The 26,507-nt window shown below is 36.3% G+C and overlaps 4 protein-coding genes across 6 annotated transcripts; all 4 read right to left on the bottom strand.

Annotated features, from left to right (window-relative positions):
- Window positions 1-5,893: 5,893 nt before the first annotated feature.
- On the bottom strand, window positions 5,894-9,947 carry LOC130713326 (uncharacterized). The gene is made up of 3 exons (XM_057563100.1): window positions 9,249-9,947; window positions 8,889-9,134; window positions 5,894-8,707 (listed from the first exon to the last, which is right to left on the bottom strand). The coding sequence occupies exons 1-3, from the start codon at window positions 9,945-9,947 to the stop codon at window positions 5,894-5,896; spliced, it is 3,759 nt and encodes a 1,252-aa protein (XP_057419083.1).
- Window positions 9,948-9,985: 38 nt separating this feature from the next.
- On the bottom strand, window positions 9,986-11,605 carry LOC130713325 (uncharacterized). Its single transcript, XM_057563099.1, has one exon. It carries the CDS (start codon window positions 11,603-11,605, stop codon window positions 9,986-9,988), a length of 1,620 nt encoding a protein of 539 aa, XP_057419082.1.
- Window positions 11,606-15,880: 4,275 nt separating this feature from the next.
- On the bottom strand, window positions 15,881-18,644 carry LOC130710923 (heavy metal-associated isoprenylated plant protein 32-like). Its single transcript, XM_057560316.1, has 3 exons — window positions 18,230-18,644; window positions 17,912-17,987; window positions 15,881-17,754 (listed from the first exon to the last, which is right to left on the bottom strand). Exons 1-3 carry the CDS (start codon window positions 18,257-18,259, stop codon window positions 16,253-16,255), a joined length of 1,608 nt encoding a protein of 535 aa, XP_057416299.1. The 5' UTR covers window positions 18,260-18,644; the 3' UTR covers window positions 15,881-16,252.
- A 5,725-nt stretch (window positions 18,645-24,369) lies between these two features.
- LOC130714472 (seed linoleate 9S-lipoxygenase-3-like) lies at window positions 24,370-26,421 on the bottom strand. Of its 3 annotated transcripts, none has more exons than XR_009011292.1 (5): window positions 25,897-26,414; window positions 25,733-25,788; window positions 25,500-25,607; window positions 25,297-25,369; window positions 24,370-24,640 (listed from the first exon to the last, which is right to left on the bottom strand). XR_009011292.1 is itself a non-coding variant. In XM_057564366.1 (5 exons), exons 1-5 carry the CDS (start codon window positions 26,091-26,093, stop codon window positions 24,621-24,623), a joined length of 414 nt encoding a protein of 137 aa, XP_057420349.1. In that variant the 5' UTR covers window positions 26,094-26,421; the 3' UTR covers window positions 24,370-24,620. The 3 variants fall into 3 exon arrangements, 1 of the variants encoding a protein (XP_057420349.1); XR_009011291.1 differs by having other exon boundaries at window positions 25,733-25,806; window positions 25,897-26,410; XM_057564366.1 differs by having other exon boundaries at window positions 25,733-25,806; window positions 25,955-26,421.
- Between the last annotated feature and the right edge of the window lie 86 nt (window positions 26,422-26,507).

Here is a 26,507-nt window from a genome sequence, read left to right as displayed (position 1 = left end):
TTATGGCGATGTCGTACTGTTGATGGCCGAAGTGCTTATGAAATTCAGTTCTGAGTATGATGAATTTTATTGGAATATCATGGAAGATAAACCTATTTAAATAAGTGATCTTAAGCATCTTGGGATTATCTGGCTGGTTTAGAAATTTTATTGGCATAAATAATTCATTCTTTGGAAAGCATATGAACTTATAAATTTTCAAACACAATCAGTGTTAATTTTAATGAGTTTTCTTGAAGAAGTGCAATACTCCCTTGATATGTTTTTAAACTCTGATAAACGTTTTTAAATAAAACAATGGGAAAAGGGGGGTGTTACAACCTAGACCATGCCCCTCACTTGAGGGTAAGCATAGCAGCAGGCAGAGCAAGATCCAATGCTCGTTTCCCTGCCGCAAGGACAATCGACCCAAAGAATCTAAAGGAAGATCGTGAAGCATTTAGTATCTAGGAATGTGAGAGAGGAGACTGTGTTTGATTCAAATTAAAATTTATTTTTTATTTACATTTTTTTTAAAGATTTTTAAGAATATCATAAGTTGATTTTGTGTTGAGTTACATTAATTTTTTCCCCTTCATATATGAAAAATAATTTTTTGAATAACTTGATTTCAGTATTTTTTAATAGTGTTCTTTTAAAGCTTAAACAAACACCTAAAAAAACTAATTAAAAAATGTTGAAACATAGTAAAATTACCTTAAATTAGTTCATCCAAGTTGGACGCTCACTAACGGTCTGACACGCCTTAAAAAATAAAATAACTTCATAAATTGTTGAATGTGTAAACCATCGATCACATTTGTCCCGAAGCCAACTTTAATCAACTAAGGATCTGACATGACACATCAACTGGCTAGTCAACATCCTATGCGATGCAGACATAAGCATCAACATCCACATGGCACGCCACATAAGCTGCTTTGTAATGGGGGATTTGCACCCCAACTTGTGCAACTTAATCACCTTTTATTCTTTAAAGGTAATTAATTTTTACCATTCAAGTAAAAAAACAATTTTTAAGTTTATTTTACAATATAACTAGATATAACACCCGTGCGTTGCACGGGTTTATTCCTAATATTTTTTAGTATTATATCAAAATTATTATACTTTTAAATGAATATTAAAATAATTTTTAATTGAAAGGAGGATTGTTATTTTACACGACTAAACCACTGCACGATCTTCACGACAATCTATTTTAAAGACTAATAATAAATCAAGTTTTTTTTTGTTACAAATGGAAGATAATAATAAAATAAATTTGATAAAAATAACAATACATAGTTTTGAAAAATCATAATTACTAACCAATCATGTTTGGTCGTATTGGTCATGGATAAGATTTGTCGTGTTCATTAGCATTACCTAAGTATTATCAAATTAAAAATAATTATCTTGAGACAACTTAGAGTTTTCTTTGTGTGAAAAAATACATATTTAAATTTATTAATTTATTTTAACATTAGCATTAAATTAGTTTTAATAATTTAATAATTCATTTATTTATTTATATGAAAAAAATTATTCAAGTTTGAAGGATTTTATATTAAATAATAAATTTTTAATATCATCAAATAAGTTATAATAATAACATAATTTGTGTGTTTTTATCAATAAAAAAGTAATTTTAAATTTTAAAATTATAATAAATTATAAATTTAATAGCTCTTTCAAAAACAAAACTTAAATAGCGTATAACATTATTGACTAAATTTAAAATTATTTAGTTTTTTTAATTAGCTTCCTCTGTTATGTCATTTCAAGTCATTTTCACTAATATTTAATAGATACAAAATATATTTAATTTTTTTTACACAAATACCTTATTGCGAAAATTTAAATTTAAATCTATGTTGTCTAAATTATTTATTAATAATTGATATTTTATTATTATTTAATTTTGGTTCTTGATGTTAATTTATTTATGTAGGCAAATTTGGTGTTTTACCATGAAAGATAGTGAGTAAGTATTATGAAAAATGAAAAGTCATGAGTTTAAATTTTTTTTCAAGGAGGTGAGTCTTCATTTCTACTATTGTATTTAATGCTATGGTTCAAGTCTCATTTTCATATATGTACATGATTCGAACCCGAGACATTGATTAAGGGAAATAAAACATCCACAAATATATTTTGAATCTTTCTTTTATTAAGATATTTATTTACATAAATTATTTATAATATTTTTATTATTATATAATTAAAAAAATTCACATGTAAATTCTGTGTACTTTTATTAGTGTAACTTTTTGTTGATAAACATCAGTGTAGTTTTTTTTTATTAGAGTGTCTTGTTTCACTCTTTTTCAGAAAACTAAGTGTTATGTCCTGGAGCATATTGTCATATTTTGTTCTACCTTATACAACAAACATGAAAATTAGGTGGTAGTTGAATAAATATTGATTTGAAAATTTTATTGTTCAGTTTTTAGTTTAATGTATATAACATAAAGATTTTTTGTATGTCTTTATAACAAAATTTAAATCGTATTTTACATTTTAGTATGTAGTTGAATAGCTCATAACTTAGGCAATTTTATTTAATTTTAATTTTATGATTTAGGAAATTTTATTTAATTTTTAATTTTATTATTTAAGTTCATTTCACAAAAAAAATTATTATTTAAATTATTAATACAAATGAAATGTTTTATCATTTAATGTATTTAATGTAAAGGAGTGCAACCAAACTCAAGTCTCCTTTATATATATATATATATAAATAGATGTTTAGATATAACTTAATTTTACCATTCTTTATATTATTTTTTTAACCAAAGAATTGATTTTTTTCTAGATCAATTCTTTCTTTTATACTAAAATATTTTACTCAATTTTAAGACAAGCATATCCATATATAATTTATCTTTATGATATTATACAAGATAAGATTCTCTTCAAGCTTACAGGAGACAAGAAATCAGAACCACTATGGGGATGAATATCCCACCTAATTCAATAGAAAACATGTGAGTTTGACCTTATGGAGAGAGGAAGGAGTGTCAGATGAAAAGTTGTAAAATTGTTGAGTATTTGTCACCATTCTCTAAGAACTATCACTGATTCCTTTTTTTGGTACATTGAAGTTTGAGGAGAATGCCTACTGGAGTACTAAATAGGATAACTCTCTCTGCCATAACCAGATTATATTTTTAATCATATTTTTATTTTATTACAATTTAAGTGATTCATTAAATTATAGTTTGAATTTCAATCCTAAATCCTAATTTAGTGAAGCTCGATCATATTGAATTTTGACTATAGTAAAAAAATGTGTTAAAAATATTCAGTATCTTAAGGTCATATTTATTTGAAAGAGACACGACTCATTTGAACTATAACGATTTTGATTCATTTACGTTGTTTTTTTCTTTTATCTCATTTGAATCATTCTCTTGATTTCTTTCTTTTTTATCTACTTTTTCTTATTTTTCTATCACCTTACTTATATATCATACATCTTATTTCTTTTTTATTTATCTATTTCTCTTTTAAATGGAAGTGAAATTCTAATGTGATGCTATACTCCATGATAATAGTAGCACTAATTTACACTCGTAATTATCAAAATTATTCCTTCTTAGTATTCAGTGATAAAAAAATCTTGTCTGCTGTTTGAAAAATGAATTAAAGATCATGTTTAGCTAAGATGATTACATATTGTTCAACAGTTAACTGAGTAAATTTAGGGACACTACACTTATAAGATAATTATAGGATTGCTTAAGGGCAACCATAGGCAATCATCATCTTGAAAGTCATACATAAATTTTTTATCAAGGCTTAACGCTTGATTGTGACTATATCTATAAATACATGTTTGATCTTTCATTTATATAGATATTACTCATTAATTTTGCTAACTCATTGTTTTCCAATCACTATAAACTTTTTTTTATGCTCTCATATTGGAACATCAAAATACATTTGCGGGTACTACCCTACCATATTAACATCATACCACCTTGCTGAAAAATCATCCAAGGTGGACCACGGTTAAAGGCCAAAAGCATCCATGAGCTCAGATAGATTTTAGAAGAACAGTTTCAATTTTCACTTTCTTAACTATAGTATTCCATCCATCATGGGTTTAGTGACTAGGAATATATGGGAATCAGAGAGTCGGAATTTAGGGTCTATGTCGGCCTTCAACCTCTTCTTTATCAAATTAATCTCCCTGAGAATGTGCTCTTACCTGCAATTGTACTACTTCTAAATTCCCTTCAATTGTTCATAGTAAAAGAGTTCAAAGACACGGACAAACACAAGTTCCGGAATTTATTGCTATAGCACAAAGAGACAAAGACATGCAATAAATATAGCAACCAATAATTTTTTTTTTCTCCATTAAAGTAGCAATTCTTAATCTCCTACTCAATTCTTCTAATATTTAGACAACCCCTTTTCCTAACTACCAAATGAAGAGTATATATTAGAATTAGATACATTTTTTGTCCAATAAAAAATGGTGATAGTGTAATTATCATAATCGTTGGTAAAGTTTATGATTTTTAAATTGACAAGTTGAGATTAGTTTAGTGGTGATCAGCAAGTAACTAAAAAGAGTTCAATGGCAGCACGCAGCCTATGGAAGTGAAGATTCCCCTATCAACTTTCAAGTCTCAAGGCTCGTGAAATTGTACCCTAACCCCACAATATAATACTCCGTACTTACTCCTTAGTCCCCAACAGTTTCAATTTGACTCCATCATTGTATGCTCTACCTCTTTCACCGGCCGCGCATCACCAGTTCTCATAGAGATACATCCCTCTCATTTTATGGAAGATTATGTTATTGATGAAATAACATAATTTAACTACACGTCTACACTATTAACTTACACTTTTTAAAATTAAAGAAAATATTTTTTAAGGGAAACAAATATTGCTATTATTCAATCTAGTTGAGTAATAGTACTCTCTTGGACTCGGATAATTGTGCAAAGTCTACAAAAATAACATACCTTAATCCTACTACATAAGATTTGGAGCATCTTGTATAAATTATATAAAATACAGGACTATATGCTAATATTTTTAATCGAAACGAAACCCGATAGACCCAGTTCTCCGCGACCCAAATCAGCACGCCCATGTGGGTTACTCCTTAATCCTTATGCTCCACTCCTTGATTGTTGTGCTTTCAACTTTGAATTCCTAACTTTGACTTCTACAGTTTTTATTATTATTGTTTACACTAATCATTCCATTACTTATTTTATTTTGAATTGAGTCAAAATTTTATTTAAACCTCAATATGGTGTTAGTTTAGTTTAGTGCTAAACAATTTAGATTAAATTCTTGAATAAATGAGAGTACAACTTCAAATTTTGATAAAGATATTTATTAGGAGAAACATGTAACCGTTTTTAAAATGGATTATGATGCAGAAAAAAAAACTAAATAGGTTTTTACATTAGACGAAAAGTATGATCACATTAGAAATAATTTATTTGAGTTTATTGTATAACATAATTGCTTACACAAGTGTTTGAGAGAACATATTTTAATCATGACAATTAAACATACTCATTATACAAATTATGTGGCGAGTGAAGAGGGTCATTTTTTTTTTACTCTGTGAAGATAAAGCTAGGGAAAGGTGAAGAAATGTGAAAGTTTCGATGAATGAATGATGGTTGTGACAAAGTGAATATTAATTCGAGTCCGAAGAAGAAAATTCACAAAATCTAACCCAACCCAACCCAAGCATTATTTAATTGGTTCGGATCCTAATCAAGCTAAAATTCATCTAACTCAACCCGTGTGTAGCCCCGGTTGGCCTAATAGCATCTTCCTCCGAGCATGCATGATCACGTAGGGAGAAAACTAAGTTGTACGTCATGTGATTTTTTTTTTTTTTGGTTACATCAAGGAAAGAAAGAACAAACTAAGAAACTATATCATGGCAAAGTAAAGGCACCACCGATGTCGGGGGGAGGCTCCAAACTTTCCAATCCCAGCCTTCCTGAACCGCAAGCTTTGCCAGTGCATCCGCAACCACATTCCGATCCCGGGGCACATAACTAAGCGTGACATCCCAATCCCTAGCAAGCAAGGCTCTAACCATGCTGATTTCCTGGCCATGCCAGTGATCTTGCACATCACTATTGTTGAGTATCACTTGCTGTAATACCAAGCAATCCACATGGCAAATAATCGTCCGGTGTCCAAGTTCCCAGGTGTGAACTAGCCCTCGGTGGAGCGCTGCGAGTTCCGCCTGGAACGCGTTTCCAGTCCCCAAAGCCATGGAGAAACCCGAGAGCCATCGACCATGTCTGTCTCGGAGAACCCCGCCACCACCCATGTTGTCGATATCCCCCCGCCAGCTGCCATCAGTGTGGAGTAGCACACAATCACTCCCAAGGACAGCTGAGGCTGAAGCAGATGTTCTTGTCGTAGTCTTTCCCCATCGGTGAAACTCTTGCACATCACGTTGTATCCGTTGCAAAACCTCTCCATGCGTCCATGGTGCTTGATCAAAGACAAAACTATTCCTCCACTTCCAAAGGTTCCACACTATGGCACAAAACAAGGCATTCTGGTTCACTTGTAAGTGTGCAAAGAGCCACCCCCGAAAGTGCATGGCTGCTGGGACCCCCGTGATTGTTCCGGTAAACCTGCTCCAAACCCACGCCGCACCAGGACATCTGCGAAGGACATGCTCAACGTCTTCAGTGCTAGCTCCACATCTCATACACGTTGCCGAGGGCGCAAGGTGGCAGCGAAAGCGCTTACTGTTTGTAGGTAGAGCTTCTTTTCCTGCGAGCCATAGAAAGAACCGTACCCGCTCTGGGGCATGCGCCCGCCAAAGGATTTTCCAGAACCGAGAGTCATGACTATCATCATCAATTAACCAGTTATATGCTGAGCTAGTGGTGTAACGACCATCTGGTGCCTCGCGCCAAAGTATCTTTTCGTCTCCTGTTCTTGTGGTAGGTATAGGAATCCCATGAATTTCCTCCTTGATGGCATCAGGTATCATTGTGTAAAGAACATCAAGATTCCACTGTCCCTCACGCCACACATCTGCTACCGTAAGTGGTGTATCCGTAATGTGAACGAACGGTAACCTGCTTGCAAGTGTCCCTGTGCCCAGCCAGTTTGAGTACCACAAGGATGAAGTTCCAGCTCCCAATTTCACACCAAACCCTTGAGCTACTGCGTCTCGAGCCTTCAGGATGCCACGCCAGACATATGATGTGCCTAGTCTTTGCGGTTCTACTAGAATTGAGCCAGAGTGCAAGTATTTCGTGCTTAAACATTGTACCCAGAGTTTGTCACGCTCATTCAGCATGCTATGAACTAGCTTCCCCAATAAAGCCTCATTGTTCGCTCTCGCACCTCTGATTCCTAGCCCTCCTCTGCCCTTTGGCTTGGTTAATTCTGTCCAAGACACTAAATTCCAACTTCTAGCATTATCCCCTCTCCCCCACACACACTTGCGGACCAGTTTGTCCAAATGATCACAAACTGAATCAGGTAACCAAAGGGACTGCATAGCATGTACAGGTATAGAGGTGAGGACTGATTTTGCTAGACATACCCGTCCTGCTCGATTAAGAAGGTTATTCTTCCAAGATGTCAGTCTTGAACTCATCTTACCAATTAGAAAAGCAAAGTGCGCTTTTGTTACTCGACCCTTGAGTAGAGGGATTCCAAGATACTTCCCCAGATCACTAGCTCTAGAGATACCAGCAATATGAGAGAGATTTATTTGCCTCTGATGGTCCACAGCTTTCGAAAAAAGCATTCTTGACTTATCAAGATTTACCTTCATTCCTGATGCTTCACAAAACTCCTTCAAGGTGTTATTAACCAGTTGTAGTTGCTCCTTGGAGGCTTGGCAAAACAACAATACATCATCCGCAAAGAATAGGTGAGAGATGCCCACGCCATCCTTGGTTATCCGCACCGGTTTCCAAGTACCCTGTGTTACCAACTTCTGAATCTGAATCGCTAATCTCTCCATACAAAGGACAAACAAATATGGGGAAAGTGGGTCTCCTTGCCTAAGCCCTCTCTGAGGAGCGAAAGAGGGAAGCTTGGAGCCATTCCATAGGATAGATAGTTTAGGACATTTCACTCCCCACATGATTAGATCCACAAGTCGAGGTGGAAATCCAAAGTCATAGAGTGTGGCTCGTAGAAAGTCCCAACTGACTCTATCATAAGCTTTCTCCAAATCAATCTTTATGGCTACAAGACCACGTCCCTTCTTCTGAGTGTGGATGGTGTGCATCACCTCTTGAGCTAGAATAATATTATCTCTTGTACCTCGGCCAGGAATGAAGCTACCTTGCAGCGGGTGCACTAGATCATGAAGGAGAGGCCGAATTCTATTGACCAAGACCTTAGTAATTATCTTATAGGAGACATTACATAAGCTGATTGGTCTCATCTCCTTGAGGCGTACCGGGTTGTCAACCTTCGGGATAAGAACGAGGAGAGTTTCAAGTAACTCAGGATCAGCTCCGCCATTCTGAAACGCTGAGGCCACCATATAATGAATATCCTCTCCCAGGATGTGCCAATATTTTTTGTAGAAAAAAGCTTGGAAGCCATCCACTCCAGGCGCTTTAAAGGAATGCATGGACATAATAGCGCTCCGTACCTCCTCCAAGGAAACTGGTGCGTTTAGCAAGTCACGAGCCGCCAATGATATAGTAGGTGTTTGGTTCTCCATAATATGGTTTCTTCGTACCTGCACATCATTAGCAAACAAGTTAATAAAAAACCTGCGCGCCTCCTCTTGGAGCAAGGCTGGGTCCGTGCACCAACTTCCATCCTCCACAAAGAGCCCATGAATCTTATTCCTTTTGCGTCGCACTATTGTCTATTGTCTGAGCATGAAAGAATTTAGTGTTACGGTCCCCAAACCTGACCCAGTTCTCCCTGGATTTTTGGTACCACAACATCTCCTCCTGATACAAAATATCCCCATACTCTTTCTGAAGGTTCCTCTCCAATCTAACTAGAGCTTCTGAACCTCTCCAATCCATTTCTCGCTGGATTCCCAAAAGTCGCCTTTCTACCCTTCTTTTCCGCTTGTGAATATTACCAAACACCGTTCTGTTAAAGTCACTTGCCGCTTCTTGCACCTTACGAAGCCTCTCAGGCACGGTTTGCTGCTGATGTTGCCAAGAGTGCTCCACCAATGGTTCGAATGAGGGGTGTGTTGCCCAAGCCGCTTGGAACCGAAAGGGTCAAGTGGCCCGATCCCCGTTCGGTGTATGTAGCCTGACAATCAAGGGAGAGTGATCAGAATACACTCTAGCCAAGTGTTCAACGTATGCCTCAGAATACATCATTCGCCAAGCTACATCCCCGAGTGCCCTATCCAATCTTTTTGCAACTATCCGTCTCCCATTCACACGGCGTTCCCAGGTAAACTTTGGTCCCGTGAAGCCCAAGTCAATAAAGTTACATTCCTCCATCATATTCAACATATTTGTGGCTCGCGATGTGGAGAAATCACCACCGATCACCTCCGAAGGGGAACAGACCTCGTTCAAATCTCCCAGCGCCAACCAAGGGAGCGTGCAACGACCCCTCAAGCCCGACAGATAGTACCAGAGTTCAAGCCGCTTGATAGGGTTTGGGCTTGCGTACAGAGCTGACAACATCCATCTCTTTCCATTAATATTGACGTTAACAGATATAGCTTGGTCACACTCCTCCATGAAAACCACATCAAAGGCTCTGCTGAGTGGGGCAAGAATCCATATGCCGCCACTATGCCCTCGAGCCTCTACCTCGCGGATTAACTCATATCCTTGCTGTCTCCAGATACTAGCTACGCGTTCAAACTTGCAGTGTGTTTCGCATACAGTTACCAAAGAAGGGTGATAGCTTTGCAGTAAGTCATTCATCCTCCTGCGGCCACGGGCTCCAACGCCACCTCTAATGTTCCATGCGATTATGTTAAAGGTTGTACTGTCCATAAGATATGATCGCAAGGAGTTTCAGGCCATGATACACCTCATGGTCCATTGCGCACGCCTTTAACTTCCCCTGGGTCAAAAGGTGTAGGCCCTGTCATGGTATCCTTCCTGAGAGGTTGTTTCTCTTGTTGGTCCTCCTCTTGAGACAACATCTGGTATCTATTTCCGCCCTTCGCGACCAACGGTACGGTAGAGCGAGTTCCGTCCGCCGCCATGAAGATTGGTGTGCCTCCAGCGGACATGGTCAGTGTGGAATGAGACTCCACTGTTGGTGTAGCCACATAGTTTAGCGTTGACTCCTTCCTCATTCTCTTTTTACGCTGAACAATTGTTGCATGGCTATTATTTCCATCATGTACTGTTGAGCCCGTAGTAAATTGCAAAGGCACCAGTAAGGGAATTTTCTCTGTCCCGGATTTGTCTCCTGCCGTTTTGGATTTCATTCCCTTTTTGGTCCCCTTAATTGGCTCCCCTGTTGACTGCTTAATTCCCTTATTGGAAGCTGACATAAAGTTGCTCTTAATCTCTGCAGATTTCTTTTGATTGACATTCAAATTGCCATTCAATTTCTTCTTCCGCTTCTCAACCACCAGCCACTCACCATGCGCATGTTCAGGGCATTTGATTGCGGGTTTCGCGGGAATTGCGGCAGGAGTAACCGCTGGAGTTGCTGACGTATCCATAGCTGTTTGCCCTATTGCGTCTAGGGTTTCCTCCGCCGCCATCTGTGATTGCCCTACCGCTCCTAGGCCTTTATCCACCGCCACCCGCAGCGTCGAAGTGTCTGCGGCATCTCCTTGCAGGTGAGCAGCAGCGTTTGTTGCCTGGGCAGCCATCGGGCTCGTGTTCTCTTCCCTCTGTGGCGTGGTGCAATTGCGAGCAAGGTGTCCATAACACCCACACCTCCGGCACAACAAATGAAGGCCTTCATATTCGATGTTATACCACGTTCCTTCAAGGCCGACGACTCCTAGGACAGGTTTGGTGAGATCAATCTCCACACATATACGTGCATACTTGCCCCGCTGCATATCATGCGTATTCAAGTCCACCTTGATAGGAGTACCCACCGCTGAGGCTAGCGTGAGCAGGATGTTCTTGTTGTAGAATTGGAATCCTAGCCCTGGAATACGGATCCAAACCAGTGTTGTGCTAATCCTTGAATTTGCTGCGACAAAATCCGGCGTCCATGGCTTGACGGCAAGATAGTGATCATAGATTAGCCATGGAGCACCAGATATGGCTCTTCCCTTGTCTTCTGCATTGTCAAATTTCACTAGGAAGTACCCGTGGTGGACATCGCGTACCTCATAGCCCCCTGACAGCTTCCACATAGTCCTCAACTTGTCGCATAGTGCGCCATATCCAATACTCTTACCAAGCAGTTTAACCACTAAACAGTCTTCCCAGGGTTTGCATATCTCCCTGTACGTACTGGGCTCTATGGAAAACATGGGGAAGGATGTGTTATCTTCCACAAACTCCATTCTCATGATTCCTGTCTTCACAAGATTGACAAACTCCTCCGTCTCATGTATCTGTTTAGTCCCAAGTACCTTTTCCTTGAAAGTAGGTTTTCTCCCTAGGTGTTCTGGCGGCTTACCGGCGATAGGGGCACCAGTTTGTGGCTCACCAGAACCTTCGCTCTCTACCTCCATACCTCTCTTCAATATGTAAGCATGCTATTTATTCTAGCATGAGTGTCTAAAATAAAATGTTGATTCATGTGATTTGTTTGTTTAGATGGGGATCAAAGAATATTTAATCAATTTTACTTAACATTTTTATTAGTAAATAAACTTTAATAGGTGCTCTTTAATCTATATCTAAATAAGATATTTTTTCAAATGCACTCATAATTCATACTTATTTGACTCATCTAGATCCTCTTTGTTCACATGATCATTTCATTTGATTGTCTCTTACTTAGTAGTACGATCCTACCCACGCACTCATAATTACATTTGATGCTTTTGTATTGCACTTATAGCTCTTGTAATGCTTTTTCTATTTTTCACTCATCCTTTTCAATTCTTTGTCTGCCTTAGTCACACATTCGCACTTGCCGTTCCGTTTGTTTCGCCCCTTTCTACGCAACACTTTGATGCACTTAACTTAAGTAAATTCATGAAATAAAAACCATCACCCTAGGAAAAGAAAAAAATAATCTCAAATCTAATAACGTGTTTGGATTCTTTGATGATACATAGTCTAAATAATTGTGAAGTATTCCACCGTTAAACAATGTAATTGTTTTTTATTAAGACATATCCTCAATAGATATCACTTATATATTATGCTGACATGCAATATGCATTATACCTATATGCTACAAATAATTATTTATTGTTGATTTACCCGACTTAAACTTTTTAATAATTGGTTTAGAACACAAAATTAACATTTATAATTAAGTGGCTAAAATTTAAATTTTACCGTCTCTCATTCCTCCAGTGAAAAAATTGAATTTAATATATTGTATGTGAACTTATACTGTTATGCATAGTGCAAGCTTCAAGCTTAAATAAACTCATATTTAAAGAGATGTGTTAAATGTATATTGTTCACGGTTGAAACTAAGTGAGCTCTTAAAAAAAAGTTCAAATGTATTAGAAATATAATACACATTTTTTAAATTAGTAGCTCAAACTTTTGAGATAATTAATTGTTATGAAAATTGTTGTATATGATAAAAGGAATAATAGCTTAGGTAAACATGAGGAGGTGCCATGGAAAATAGATAAGTTTCCAAAGAGAAGGGCCTACGTGATGGGTAATTGGTTTCATTGTGTCAAAACTCAAAACAAAGAGGGGCCCAATAAAAGTGGGGAAAAGTGCTGCTAAACTGCACAATATCAACACCTGCATCTTCCATGATTAACTTCTTTGTCTCTCATTTCATCTAGATACGTCCATCATGTTTTTCCATATCGCATACAAAAGCCACCTATGATCCTCCGTCTACCTTTACATAAAATTTACAATTAGCATATATATATATATATATAAGCTAAAAAAAGAAATTCGTATAAATTGTGTGATTACATTAATGTGATTTATGTTGGAGGAGATCAGATGAGACTTATTAATGAGATTGAATGGAGATGAATCTCGACAATAATAGCAATATGTTTCTAAATAATAGCTCAAATGATAAAAATTGAAAAATATAAGATAATAAATGCATATTTCTAAAAATCAATCTCTAGAGATCAATCCCTTAAAAGAATGATATTGCCTCCCATAAAAAAATTAGCAGATAAAAAAACGATCTCAACGACTAACTGACAAGTTATCTCACTTAAGTTAAACCTAAGCTTATTAGGCTATGTCATAACATCTTGTCGGCCAAAACCCCATAGAAGTTGTCTACGATTAAAACTTGTCCACGATTAAAACTAATATAAAAAAATCTAAATTTAAATATAATTAAAAACTATTAGTTGAGAGTTTTAAACACATTAGAAGTGTTTTTTAACTTAAAAGTATAATTTTTATTAATTAAAACTCATAAGTATCATTAAAATTTAAATGACCAATAACATTAATTTTATTAAACTACTTTAGAACGAGAGTATTCAAATCTAAACTCAATTTTCCACACTTAAGTTGACTAAAGAGTTTAATCCAAACACACAATAAAACAAGTTGCATCACAACATGTCATGTTATTTGAAAACAAACAAAAATTTACTCAAAACACAGCCAAAAGGCTAAATGGAATCAGAAAATGCAGGTCTGAATTGTGAATGCAGTAGTAGTAAGTAACAAAAAATGGCACAGACACGCAATTTGTTGTTTAGGCCTATGTAACTGCGCCGCCGCATACTTCCAATCCAAACACCGCCTTGCTGTCCTCCTCCAATCCGCATTCATTTTCCATGTGACACCTCTCCTTGAAAATTCCAAACATAAATGAAGAACAAAGATCATAGGATTAACTCAACCAAACCTGAATCACCCTACCCTATTATGCAAATAAATGCACATTCACAAGTTAAAGCGTCTTAGTTGTTCATCTCATTTCAGGTTCAATTTTGGCACATAAAAACAAGCACATTACGTTCTATTCATAATTTAAGTGTAAATTGAAGTCACACCGTAATTGACAATGAGTGACCTTGCACTATGAACTCTCACTGTCTCCCTAATAAGCAAATAAATGCACATATTCACAAGTGAGCTCACAAGTGTGCCGCTTGCTCATCCCATATCGAGTTCAATATTCGCACTATCGAATTCAATATTCGCACATAAAAATAGATCTGCTATATTTTTGTTGATAATTTAATTGTGAATTGAAGTCACACGGTAATTAATTATGGGCGACCTTGCATTATGAACTCTCACTATCTCCTCAATAATATCTTGACTAGCGGCTATCACCGATTATCGACCATAATAGATTAGTTGCCGTGGTCGGAGGTAGAATATTAGAGTATAAACCAACAAAACAAACACACTGGATTGGATTCCCTTTAGCAGAGTCCCCCATTAATTGCTCTCTCTGCTCACACATCTGTACTGTAGCACAAGTTGGCGTAAGCACACCAAATAGTCCCATATCCTATTTTATCTAACCAAACACGGTATATGTAACCCTGAAACATAAGATGAAAACCCAGACACATAACCAACACAAGATAACTAACAAGCACAAGTGAGAGTGGTGGCGGTGGCTGGTGTATTTTTCACTCTACCACAACAAGCTGAGACATAGAGAGCCGTGAGGTAATTTTTTCACTCTTATTTTATGGGCAACTTTAACCTACACACCAGTGTGGGACCCTCCCTTTCTGATTAGATGGATGGATGAAATGACCCCATCATCATCCATCATCATAATAGCATGTCACCTATCCCATCATAATCCATCATCCAACCAAACCACATGAACATCGATTATTATTATCACCACCATCAACAGAGTGTGACTGGGTCCCACTCCTCTTAGTACTCTATACTCTATACACCACCTTTGAGTCCTTTCTCTTTCTTAAAATGCTAGTTTTATTTTTATTTAATAGAAAGAGAAGCTAGTTGATGCTCTCTCTCTTACTATCTCACTGTGCAGAAATGTTGAAAAGACTAGACACTTCATCACAAATTTAGTGGCAAAGAAGTGTCAACGCCGTTAGATTTTTCGTTGAAATGTTAAGTAGTTAGCTTGTCTACGTCAACATAAAACCCTCTCTACGCTTCCGGATAACATACACACAGAACTTCACCAATGCCTCTCTTTCACTTACCTTCTTCTTCTTTCTCTTCTGACACTCCCCCACTCTCACTTTTTTCAACTTCCAATTGCTAATCAGTTAGCTAGATTACACATTTTGTCACCTTTTTTACAAAATGTATTAAATATATATATACACACTAGCTATAGGCTTTAAGAACACAGGTGAATTTGGAGGAGAAGAATATTTTCAACTCTCTATAGGCTCCAACTCAACTCAATTCAATTCAACACTGAACAACAGTCAAAACCCCTATTGAGATATAGCATTCTCTGGGGCTAATATATATCCCACTAGCACAGTATCATGATCTAAAAGTCAAGAGATATTTGAGATTTAACATCAAATTATTGGGTTGTGACAAACTGTAACATGAACATTAGATGGACCTCACACTGTTGCACTACCAAATTCTTAAATTATTTTTATATAAATAATATAAACATTCATTCACGAGAAGAATTCGGTGTCTATCACCATTGTGCGATGGCGACGATTATGGTATGGCCCACCCGCTCCACTCATTAGTCGGAATAGACTAAATTGGTGGGGTCCATCACCGAATGGCTTGAACTGCTCACTGTGCGCACCGCACCCCCACATTGAAACAAAGGAAAAAATAAATAATGCTGGAGAGCAGAGCAATCTTCAATGGTCATGGTTGCTACCAACAAGATAAGACTATCATCACTATCATTGTGAGAAATGAGCAAGAGAAATGGGAATTTTGTTCTTCATCATCCCATTCTCTATTGTCTTTCCTTCATTTCAGAAAATTTTTATTGGTTTCTCCAACATATTGACAATATATAGACATTATCATAATACTACTATTACTACCTGAAAACATTGGTGATAGTAATAAGGTAAACATTATAAGAGATCTATAAACTACTCCCCCTCTCTATGGTAATGTAACTTAGGATGATTTAAAGGGTTCTTCAAAAGAGAAAAAAAAAATTAAAGCAAAATAAAATTAAAAACTCTCATTTTCACTGGTACAACATAGCATCATCAAATCAGAAGTACTGAAGGAGCTTCATCATCATCATTCATCAATATCTATCATCACATGACATTGCAGCTTGAAGTGTTCTCATCACTGAAAAAGTGGGTGTAGGGGTCTTGAGGAGGGTAAGTGTAAGGAGGAGGGTACATGTAATTGACGGCCGGAGGTGGCCGCGCGTACATCATCGGTTGTTGGATACCTCCTCCTCCTCCTCCTCCAGCTGCCATTGCTCTTTGCTGGTTCATCATGGCTGCCATGTACTGTTGCTGCTGCATCTGCTGTTGTTGTTGCTGTAGTTGTTGTTGGTAGGGATTTCCAGGCATCACATCGGGACCAGCACCACCTTGGAAGTATCCACCGCCGTTCACGGCAGCTGCCGGCAGACCTTGTACGGCTGGGATGTTACCCGTTTGTGGGTGGTTCATTGCCATGCTCATGGGCCCTACATTGCCTCCTGGCATGCCAGGCCGACCCCCACTTCCACCACCACCACCTCCTCCACCCATGCTTTGGTGGAATCCACTGTTTTTCATTGCTTGAACTGCTGCAGCAGCACCATCACCCATTTGCATTGGATTTCCCTTTTTACCCCCACCACCACCATTGTTATTGCTGTTCCCACCACCATTCTTGCCATTTTTACCCTCTGGCATACCACCATTTTTGCCACCACCATTATTCTTGTTACCTCCATTCGGATTCGGATTGTTACCTCCACCGCCGCCGCCGCCGCCGCCGCCACCACCTTTCTTCCCTCCATTCTTACCATCATTGCCTCCACCCATGCCATGTACTTGAACAGGGACCGGTCCACCACCACCACCTCCACCACCTTTCTTCCCATTTCCTCCACCGCCATTGTTCCCACCCATCTGAGGGTTCATGAACTGTGGGTGTTTACCATTCATCATAGCATTCAACATCGCTTGAGCGTTCCCTGGAGGTGGCTGCCCCTGTGGCTTCATCTTCATTGGAGGAAGATCATCCATTTCATCATCATCACACTCATCATCAAACTCATCGTCATCATCTTCATCATCAAATTCATCTAACTCGTCATCAGAGAAGTCATCATCATCTTCAAATTTGACTTGTTTAGTGATCATGTTGTGGGGATTCTGATTGGGATGCTGCTGTTGCTGGGGTTTCAATTGAGGCAGATTCAGATCTTGGAGCCTCTTCATCTGCTGAAGTTGCTGCAGGTGCTGCTGAATCTGCTGCTGAGTTGGCCCTTGCTGACCACCTCCTCCCTTAGGCAGCTGCTGTTGCTGGTTGTTACCACCACCACCACCACCCTTCTGATTCTGACCACCACCACCACCCTTAGGTTGGTTGTTACCACCACCTTTGCCATGGTCAATTTGCATGTTCTTCAACTGGTTAACCAGATTCTGGTTGTGATTATTTTGATTATTATTGTTGTTGTTGTTAGCTTTGGGAGGACCCCAAAGCTCTGCATGTTTCCCTGATTTTGCAAGCTTCTTGATGAGAACATTTGGGTCCACATTCCCTGAAACTGTGACCTTCCCCTGTTCTGCATCTATCTCAGTAGTAAACACCCCTGTAATTAATCAACAGATTTAAACTAACATCATGAGATTTTGTTTTCACCTCTTCACATAATAAATGAAAGCAAGCACAACTGTTTCTTTCTTTCTTTCATCTAATGTGAATCAGAAAAAAAGTGTAACCATGGTGTCATTTACAAGAGTACATACCATCAATTTTCTGCAGGATTTTCTTCACTTTCTGCTTACACCCATCACAGTGTATGTTCACTTTAAGAACACATTTCTGCATGCACAAGCAATCCCAAAAATCCAAAAAACAGAATAAGCACAAGTTTCAGTGTGAAGGTAAAAAAAAGTGAAAATCAAAAGAACTGAACAGGGACAAAACTTCTCCTTTATCAGAAAAAAAATGTAGCAAATCACAAAGACAAATAAATAAGCTACACCAATTAAGAAGTAGAACAACTATTCAACTAATAAAGTTAGAATGTAGTAGTAGTAGTAGTAGTAGTAGTAGTAGTGTACCTGTATCTTCAAAAATTCTTCTTTACTCATGTTTAGAACCACCAACAGAACAAACAAAGGTTGCTGTTGTTGTAAGTTGTAATAATGAAAGATCTAAGGAACAGAGGAAGGGAGGTGGTATAGTAATAGATCTGAGATAAGAGGAGGAATGAAATGACAGAAAGGAAATTAAAATAGGAAAATAGAGTGTGATTGTTTTGTTTCCTAGGTAGGCTTTACAGAGAGCAAATGAGAGAAAAGAAAAGGTTCAGAGTCTCTGAGCAGAGACAGGGAACCTAACCAGCAAGGCTCAGAGAGAGTAGTGATGAGTAGTCATTGGGAGAAGGAGGCATGAGAGAAAGAGAGAGCCAAAGTTGCAGAGAGAAACAAAGAAAGAAAGAGAAATATTGAAATGGTGTTCCAAGAGTTTCATCTTTGTTTGGTGCCTTTATTTATTGTGTAAGCTTAGCTAGGTGAGGTTATTTATTTCTTTTTAACCGTTGGATATATCATTATAATTTACACGGCTCTGATTACATCTGGGTATTATTCAATTACAAATATACCCTTCCAGATTTCAATTTTAAATATTAATTGATTGGATCAGCGGCTATCTTAACCCCTATTATCTGGTGTTTTGGCCTAGCTCCTCCAGTTGAGATCTTGGTGGTTCACGGTGGTTACATGGCTGAGGAAGTGGAGGTGCAAACCGGAGGTTGATGTGGTGGAGAATGGAGATGCCGGTGGCGGTGTACGGCGGGACAGAAGGGGTGATGAAACAAGAAGCGGATCCTCCGCCGGAAATGAGGAAAGAATGATGTTGCGAGTGATGAAACAAACAAGAAGTGTACTTTTGTAATTTGGATTTAAAACCTATTCAATCTAGACCGTTAAATTACTTTATGTTTCATCTAACGGTTCAACAAGAGTTTCTCAAGTGTACTTTTGCTACTTATGTTTGGATTAACAACTAGTTCTAAGACCTCATTTGGAAACACAGCTTAATTAAATGTTTATGGTCATAAGCGCTTATATCATAAGTTATTTTAAGTGCTTATGCATAAGCTGCTATTTTAAATTTTTTATTGAAATAAATTGAAAATAAGTTATATATAAGCATAAGTTCTTTTTCATAAGCTATGCTGAATAGCTTATGAAAATAAGCTCAAAACAGCTTATGGCAGACCATAAGCCTGCTATAAGTTGTTTGCATAAGCTCTCCCAAACACTGACATAAGAGTTTATGCTATCAGATAAGATCAAAGAAGTTCTTTCAAACGGGGCCTAAGTGCGGTTAGCATTCACTTCAAGTTATAAAATAAACGTGATTTTCATTTGAATTGAGATGAATTTGCTTTTACGTTAACTCAATTATAATTCAAAATCACACTAAGTGCATGTTTGTTTAGACGTGAGAGTTAACTCAAATGTGATTTCACATATCACAAGTACAACGAAACTAAATTTTTGTTACATTAATTTTAAGTGGATATGAGATCATAATTTTAACATGTTATAGCTTTAACATGGATTTGTGTTGAACTTAATGAAAATTCAAACATGTTCTAATCAACATATTGAAATATTATTTTTCTAATCTATATTAAATTTAATGTGACAAATTTTAATTGTTTCATTAATGACTTAAAATACGTGAGATCGCGTTTGTACTCAGCCAAACAAAACATGCACCAAAAATCATAAATGGGAAGTTTGGCTTGGCCAAAATCGACTACTCCTTAAACACGCTTTTGGGTCTCTCTTGTGTTGTGTTGGCTTGGCTTGAAGACTGTGTGAGTGAGGTGGGGATGCTCAAAAATCATAAATGGCAGTGACGAGAGAGGTGAGAGAATCTGTTGTGAGATTTGTTTTGTTTTATAAAATCTCTTTGTAATTATTATCACCAAATATGAATGTACTAACTCTGTCAAATTTTTCTTTAAGCTCAAATTGGGGTGATATAAGTACTTTAAGAGAAAAGGATGATACACTCACGGTGTAAAGTTTTTTTACACTGTCATTCAATCATATTTTAAGGATGTGTCATGTCAATTAATGAAAGTAAATAAAAAGATAAATTTTCTCACATCCTTGAAATCTGATTGGTTGACGGTGTGCATAGAAATTAAACTCGTAATTTAATGTCATTTATATTTTAGTGGCTGCATTGTAAATTTCGTGATCTAGAACTCATTTTTCGTACATTTCACACTTGTGAATTTACTTCTTTACTCTCACAATGCGAGGGAAGAGCAATCTACCCACAAAGTTTCTCATTTCATTTCTGTGCTCCTCTTCTTCTGGCATTTTTTACCTTCTATTCAATGAGATATGCATATGGTCCCCATTGGATCTCTTAAATCAAATTTATCTTGTCCAATTCAATAAGAAAAAAAAATATTTGGATCATAGGAAGACATCTATTTGTTGATTTAATTAAATAGAATACCTATTTATTGTTTGCTGCATTCCATTATTCAATTCATTCACCTAACAATAGCTTTTCTATTTTTGGCTAACAGAAATGCATTACAGCGAATGCGAGGGAAGAGCTGCCTCGTCTTATCTGAAACAATATGAGCATATCACACTCATTTAATAAAAGTTTTGTATTTTTCTTTATTTTGTGGATAAGCTAAATACATATAAATAATCGATTCAACACTTCAACTTACACAGGAATTACCTTTAATCTATGTCTGTATTTGAATTTTGTAATTTATAATTATTTTTGTAAATGAGTAAAACGCTCTATACTACATTTGCATCGTCTAATCTAATACATCATAGGAGGTCTAAAATTAGGATCATTTAAAGTTGACACTTAACAATGCACAACCCTGTTCATGTGGGTTCTCTTCCAATTTAAATTTAGATCTTGATATCTAACCTAAATCTCTTTTGAAAATTTGGTATGTGAAATGTGAGTTTAGGATTAGGCTCACTGAAATAATGTTGGCATTTATAGTAGTATCACAATTTGTTCACCTAGTGAATATTAGGAGGTAAAAATAGAATCAGAGTGATTCACACTTAACCATAAAATCTATAAAAAAAAAAAAGTGTGAGCATACCTTGACCTACTTGCTCATTCTATATTATTCACCGAAAATCTATATTTTTTTTTTTCGATAAGCAATGTTGTATTAAAGGGGTACAAGGGGTACCACAAACCCATAACCGATACAAAGTTTGAAAACTAAAAGATAGTACAACCAGATAACAAACTCAGGTTGTTACTTACAAAAAATACATTTGGATATAAAACAGAATTCCTCAGAAAGAGCTAAGGCAAGATACAGGCTCGTTAAACCATTCATAAATAGAATAGGAGAACGTTTTACACTTCGCCCTCAGCCATTCCCACGACCTCATTCTGCAGTTGTCAAATATTTCTTCTGGAGTGAGCGACCCCCCTCGGAAGACTGCTTCATTCCTACTCTGCCAAATATGCCAAATCACGGATACCCAAATAGACATAAATCCCACCTTCTTGATACCTACAAGCATGCCACCAAATTGTACAAAATGCTCCTTGCAAGAGCTGGGTTGAACAAAATTGATTCCCAGCCACTTAAACACATGGGACCAAACCAGCCAAGCATGCTGACAAAAGAAAAGTAGATGCATCACCGTTTCTTCGTGTGAACTGCAAAGGGGGCATAAACAGTCACTAAGTTGAACAAGTCTGCGAATTAAGTTGTCTTTCGTCTGTACTCTGTTCAAAAGAACCCTCCAGCCAAAGGCTAAACAATTAGACGGAGCCAACAGTTTCCAAAGAAGAGAAAAACACTCTTCTGTGTCTCCAATTTCTTTAAAGAAAATCGCTTCATAGGCAGATTTTACTGTGAATACACCTTCTCTTTCCCGAGTCCAGAACCAGCAATCTTTCTTACCTTGGATTAGAGAGAATGAAGAAACAATTCTCATAACTTCATTCAGTTGTACCTGCAGTTCCCCATCCACAGATCCATTCCATTGAAGAGACCAGGTCCAGCTTCCATTAATCCATTGCCCCATCTCAGCTATTTTCTTGTTCTGTTGACATGACACTCCGTACAGATCCACAAATTGTTCCTGAAATTTTCCAGTTCCATGCCAATTATCTTCCCAGAAGGAAGTGTCATCCCCTTCCCCTATTCTCCTGCAGATGCCATTATCAAACCTATATGATCCTATTAATGGTCCTATTAATGGTATAACCAAAATCATTTCCCCAAAAACCGCTCCAATCTTGTTATTATTGACCTATTCAAATTCATTATATCATTTCAGATATCACATCCGAATATCTTTTTAATTAAGTAACCGGCTTCCATAGACATTGGATGTTGGGCTTGGACGTCTAATATAGTCCTCACATGTTCGTCAGTGTGAGTCCATCCAGTCTTCATATAATTCTCGTCCTCACATGTCGGTAGTAGTGGGTGAACTCCACCTCTATTGCGTTTTTAATGTCAAGGTTGAATATGCCATCAATTTTATTAGATCACTAGGTTAAAAGCAAACACAACAATTTACTTTACCACTAACCCCTCGTGACCCAAGCTCCATGTCTTTGACCTAACTTAGTCCTTCCGGTTCACAATTTCCACCTAAGATTAATTAGATAGTCAGGAACAAAACACTTGGTTCCAAAATGGAGCAGTCGCCAACCTTAAGAGAAATTTTCTCTTGATAAAACAGTTTATGAATGTTTTATTTTCCCTCCGTTAAAATTTTAATATTTCATATTCTCTAATTAGTCAATGTTAATTTTATTTATCATGTTAAACAAATTCACCCTTCCTATATTTTCTTATTTTATCTTTATGAGTAATATAATAGAACCTTGATTTTGGTTCATATCCCCTTTGACTCTTTGATGTATACTGAAATGAGAGTTTTGTAAGATCGCCTCATTCTCGTGGAACGAACTAACAAAACTTAAGTCAACCAACAAATTGAGTGTCCCTTTTATTTTAGCTTGGCGAGTGTTGAACTATATATACTAGTATTATCCCCGTTTGTCCGTGCGATGCACGGATAATTTTTTATGAACTCCACTGTTAGTCACAATTATTGAGTATTTGAATTAGAATTCCACCGTTAATCACTTATAAGTTGTTATTATCTTTTTTTTTTTGAACAGTATGTTTTATCTTTCTTATATATATAAATTAGATGAGTTTCGAATGTTAATTGTATTTGACCCCTGTCGACTTGCACTTTGGCACAATCTTTATTGTAAAAGATGAAAAGTTGGCTGAAATGTAATAACATATTAGACTGTGAGAGATATTTGAAACTAAAAGAAAATATTTTTACACAAATTGATTAACCAACGCTTCGCAGTTTGGCCACATGGTCTTTGTCTTCAAGGAACTTGTTCACAATTTTGAACCATAAATTTAGGGAACAATTTATTATCCACGTATTTGAGATTTTTCTAAATTCACTAAACAAATAGGAATATCTCTTATTATTTTTCTAAAATATTATATATATATATATATATTTATTTATATACATAGTGTTGACAATCAACCTCTCTCAACATGTACAGAAATATCTCTTATATAACATATTTTCTCATCTTTAGCTCTAATAAAATAAACAGATAAAAAAATTATTTTGCAGATGCATTTGAACGAACTATAAATATATTATAGCTTAAATTAAAAAAAAAAAAATTTCTTTTCTATTGCAAATACATTTACCATTTTTTATACTTTTTTATGGGATTATGAAAAAAATACAGTTAAGGTAAAATGTTTGATTTTAATAACACATTTTCAATACACAATTAGAAATTAAATTGATTATCCAGCTAGAAAAAACCAAAACACAATTTGGTATATTAAGCAAACCCACAGCTCAATAATCAGACCAACTGTTTCCAATATCCTGCCAAAACTAATACAACACTAACAATACGGACTGAAACGTGTGTAAACCATTTAAGTGAATGGAATAACCAAATGAACACCACATGGTAAAAATTTAAATGAACACAAGGTAGCAGATGACAAATAAATTAGATTACACTACTCTAAAATCAAATTGTATTATCAATAGTTCTTGAGAATAAAGAGACCAACTTTAAAAGTACTTGCGCCTGAATACTTATAAAATAAGCAAAGTGGATTACTAAAGCAATCAACTTCAGGAGACACAGTAAAGCAATCAAAAATCGCCTTATATTTCATTTTAAAACTGTACCACAATATGTTAAACATGAAATTTAGCAATTAGGAAATGACTAAATAGTTAAAGAATGAATGAATACACCAATATGTTAGCTGGATCAATAGATCTTCAAGACTCACTTCAATAGAAAGGTTCCAAAGTCCATAGCAAACCAACTTTAGGAGAGAACCACCACTTTATAAGCTACTTCTATAGTTCTTCAAGACTGACTCAATACAAAGGTTCAAGATTCTAAGAGAGGACCTGCAGTAAAGCAAAGTAAAGATAAAAGACTAACTTGTATTGAGGTAAATGTGCACAAAGGCAAATATGTGCAGCTTTGCCCACATTCTCACTTTTTTTTTTAATTTTGTAGCAAGTACTGCACTTGTCATTCTTAACTCCAAACCTACATTCATCTCACTATGGTAGCTAAACCAAACTGTGAAAAAACTCAATTGAACATGCTAACCAACAAAAAATGTTTTCATATATTGCTTTAAAATATCTCACATACAAAGTGGATCATCATTACCCGATCAAAGTACCATAATTTCACTATATAAATGTGGGTTCCGTCCCAAGCATAAGTGATAAAAAAATGTATATTTCTGCATATATCGTATATAGAGCACTAATATCTATCACACAAAAGCCAAAGGACTATTCTATGGTCCAAAGTTCAATCCAAACACAAAACAATAATAATATAAAAGAGACAAAAAGGAATGAATTAGCAGCTTTCTTGGTTTGTGTCATGAAAAGAATAAGCATTTTGCGGGGGAGGGGGAGGGGGGGGGGAGAATGAGCATTTTGCAGGGGAAAAATTCACTTCAAATGTATTTCCTTTCTTTGATTTAAAGTGAAACCAGTCACATGAAAAACATCCTAGAACAAATGAAGCAGCAGAACCACCTCACCTTTAGTAAAGGTCCTATCTTCCGAACAGCTGAAATGGTGATCTAGCAGGAACAATTTCTTGTTCTGGATAGTCTGTCCAACAAAATTTAACTTGGTTAGAATAATATCGACATTACTTGAGCGACTATGGCAACAAAACAATAACATAGTTTACCATAAAAAACGTAATTTTTTATCATGGGAAACAAAAATTTATCTTTACCTGATCTGCAGTGAGCCCATCTAAGTTAAGCTCTATTTGTTCTTTGGTTATTGTTCTTGTACGATCCCCATAGACTTCACTGTCTAGCTTACTTTTTGGAGGAAACTCCTGGAATTAATTTTAAAAAATTATGAGGAATTTAACCAATTGTTCACCATTAGGACATTAAGTGGATCAATGTTGCTGATACCAAATTGAAACTAATGTAGTATACAATGAAATGTTGAGCTTACTTGAAGGATGTGATCTAAACCAGGATTTACACCAGCAATGATCTCTCTTGCAAATTCTTCATCAGTATTCCAATCTGACTTAGTCAGTGTTCAACATATAAAAAGAAATAACCATTGTCAAAATATCCATTCTTTCAAGCTGCTAAATGTAAAACAGTTATTACATTTTTGCTTGCAAGTGTCAGTTTTGAGGAAGTGGCTGTTTTGACAAAGGTAGAGAACCTTGAATCACTTTAGCAGGTGGAAACTTGAGGAATTGTTCACCATCAGTTCTGAAGACTTCCTTTAACACTGGTAAAGGATTAATTTTATTCAGTATATATGTAGGCAGCTTAATTCCCCCTTCATATAAGTCATACATGTCACCAAAGCTATCAAATAACTGATTTCATAGCCTCAATGAATTTGAAATGAAAACAAATAAAAAAATCCAGCCAATGGAAAGAAAAAAGAAGTGTTAGTGGTTGAGGGTGTTTATCAAAATTAGACTTTGACCCATGTGTCCCCTTCTCATAATTTTCATTCTTTCATTAAGATTAAAAAAAAGACTTCATCATAATTTTCACAACATGTAATCAAGTCTAGACAATCCTTTATATCATAAAAATAACAAAAGTAACATTTTAGAATAGATGGAGAAAGGGAGAAATGCACAAAAAGATGGAGAAGGGGAGAAACAAATATAGAAAGGGAAAACGCACCTCAATGACCTTCAACTGGGAATATGAGAGAAGCAAAAATCATTGAAGAAGAAAGAAAGAAAAATAGTTAGAAA

This window comes from Lotus japonicus, chromosome 4 (genome assembly GCF_012489685.1).
Source record: "Lotus japonicus ecotype B-129 chromosome 4, LjGifu_v1.2".
NCBI classification, from domain to species: domain Eukaryota; kingdom Viridiplantae; phylum Streptophyta; class Magnoliopsida; order Fabales; family Fabaceae; genus Lotus; species Lotus japonicus.
The sequence above is the reverse complement of the archived record's forward strand: the minus strand, read 5'-3'. Positions and strand labels throughout refer to the sequence as shown.

Bases quoted from the DNA above. Each gene is read 5' to 3' on its own strand.
- LOC130713326 (XM_057563100.1), bottom strand. From the start codon at position 9,947: ATGGACAGTACAACCTTTAACATAATCGCATGGAACATTAGAGGTGGC. The intron at 9,135-9,248 runs GTCAGGCTACAT...TGGCAACATCAG, and splicing joins CTGATCACTCTCCCTTGATT to CAGCAAACCGTGCCTGAGAG. The intron at 8,708-8,888 runs GTCAGGTTTGGG...AATGATGTGCAG, and splicing joins AAAAATCCAGGGAGAACTGG to GTACGAAGAAACCATATTAT.
- LOC130713325 (XM_057563099.1), bottom strand. From the start codon at position 11,605: ATGGAGGTAGAGAGCGAAGGTTCTGGTGAGCCACAAACTGGTGCCCCT.
- LOC130710923 (XM_057560316.1), bottom strand. From the start codon at position 18,259: ATGAGTAAAGAAGAATTTTTGAAGATACAG. The intron at 17,988-18,229 runs GTACACTACTAC...TTGTGCATGCAG, and splicing joins AAGAATTTTTGAAGATACAG to AAATGTGTTCTTAAAGTGAA. The intron at 17,755-17,911 runs GTATGTACTCTT...GATTAATTACAG, and splicing joins AATCCTGCAGAAAATTGATG to GGGTGTTTACTACTGAGATA.
- LOC130714472 (XM_057564366.1), bottom strand. From the start codon at position 26,093: ATGTATGACTTATATGAAGGGGGAATTAAGCTGCCTACATATATACTG. The intron at 25,807-25,954 runs GTTCTCTACCTT...TGACTAAGTCAG, and splicing joins ACCTGCTAAAGTGATTCAAG to ATTGGAATACTGATGAAGAA. The intron at 25,608-25,732 runs GTAAGCTCAACA...AATTAATTCCAG, and splicing joins GTTTAGATCACATCCTTCAA to GAGTTTCCTCCAAAAAGTAA.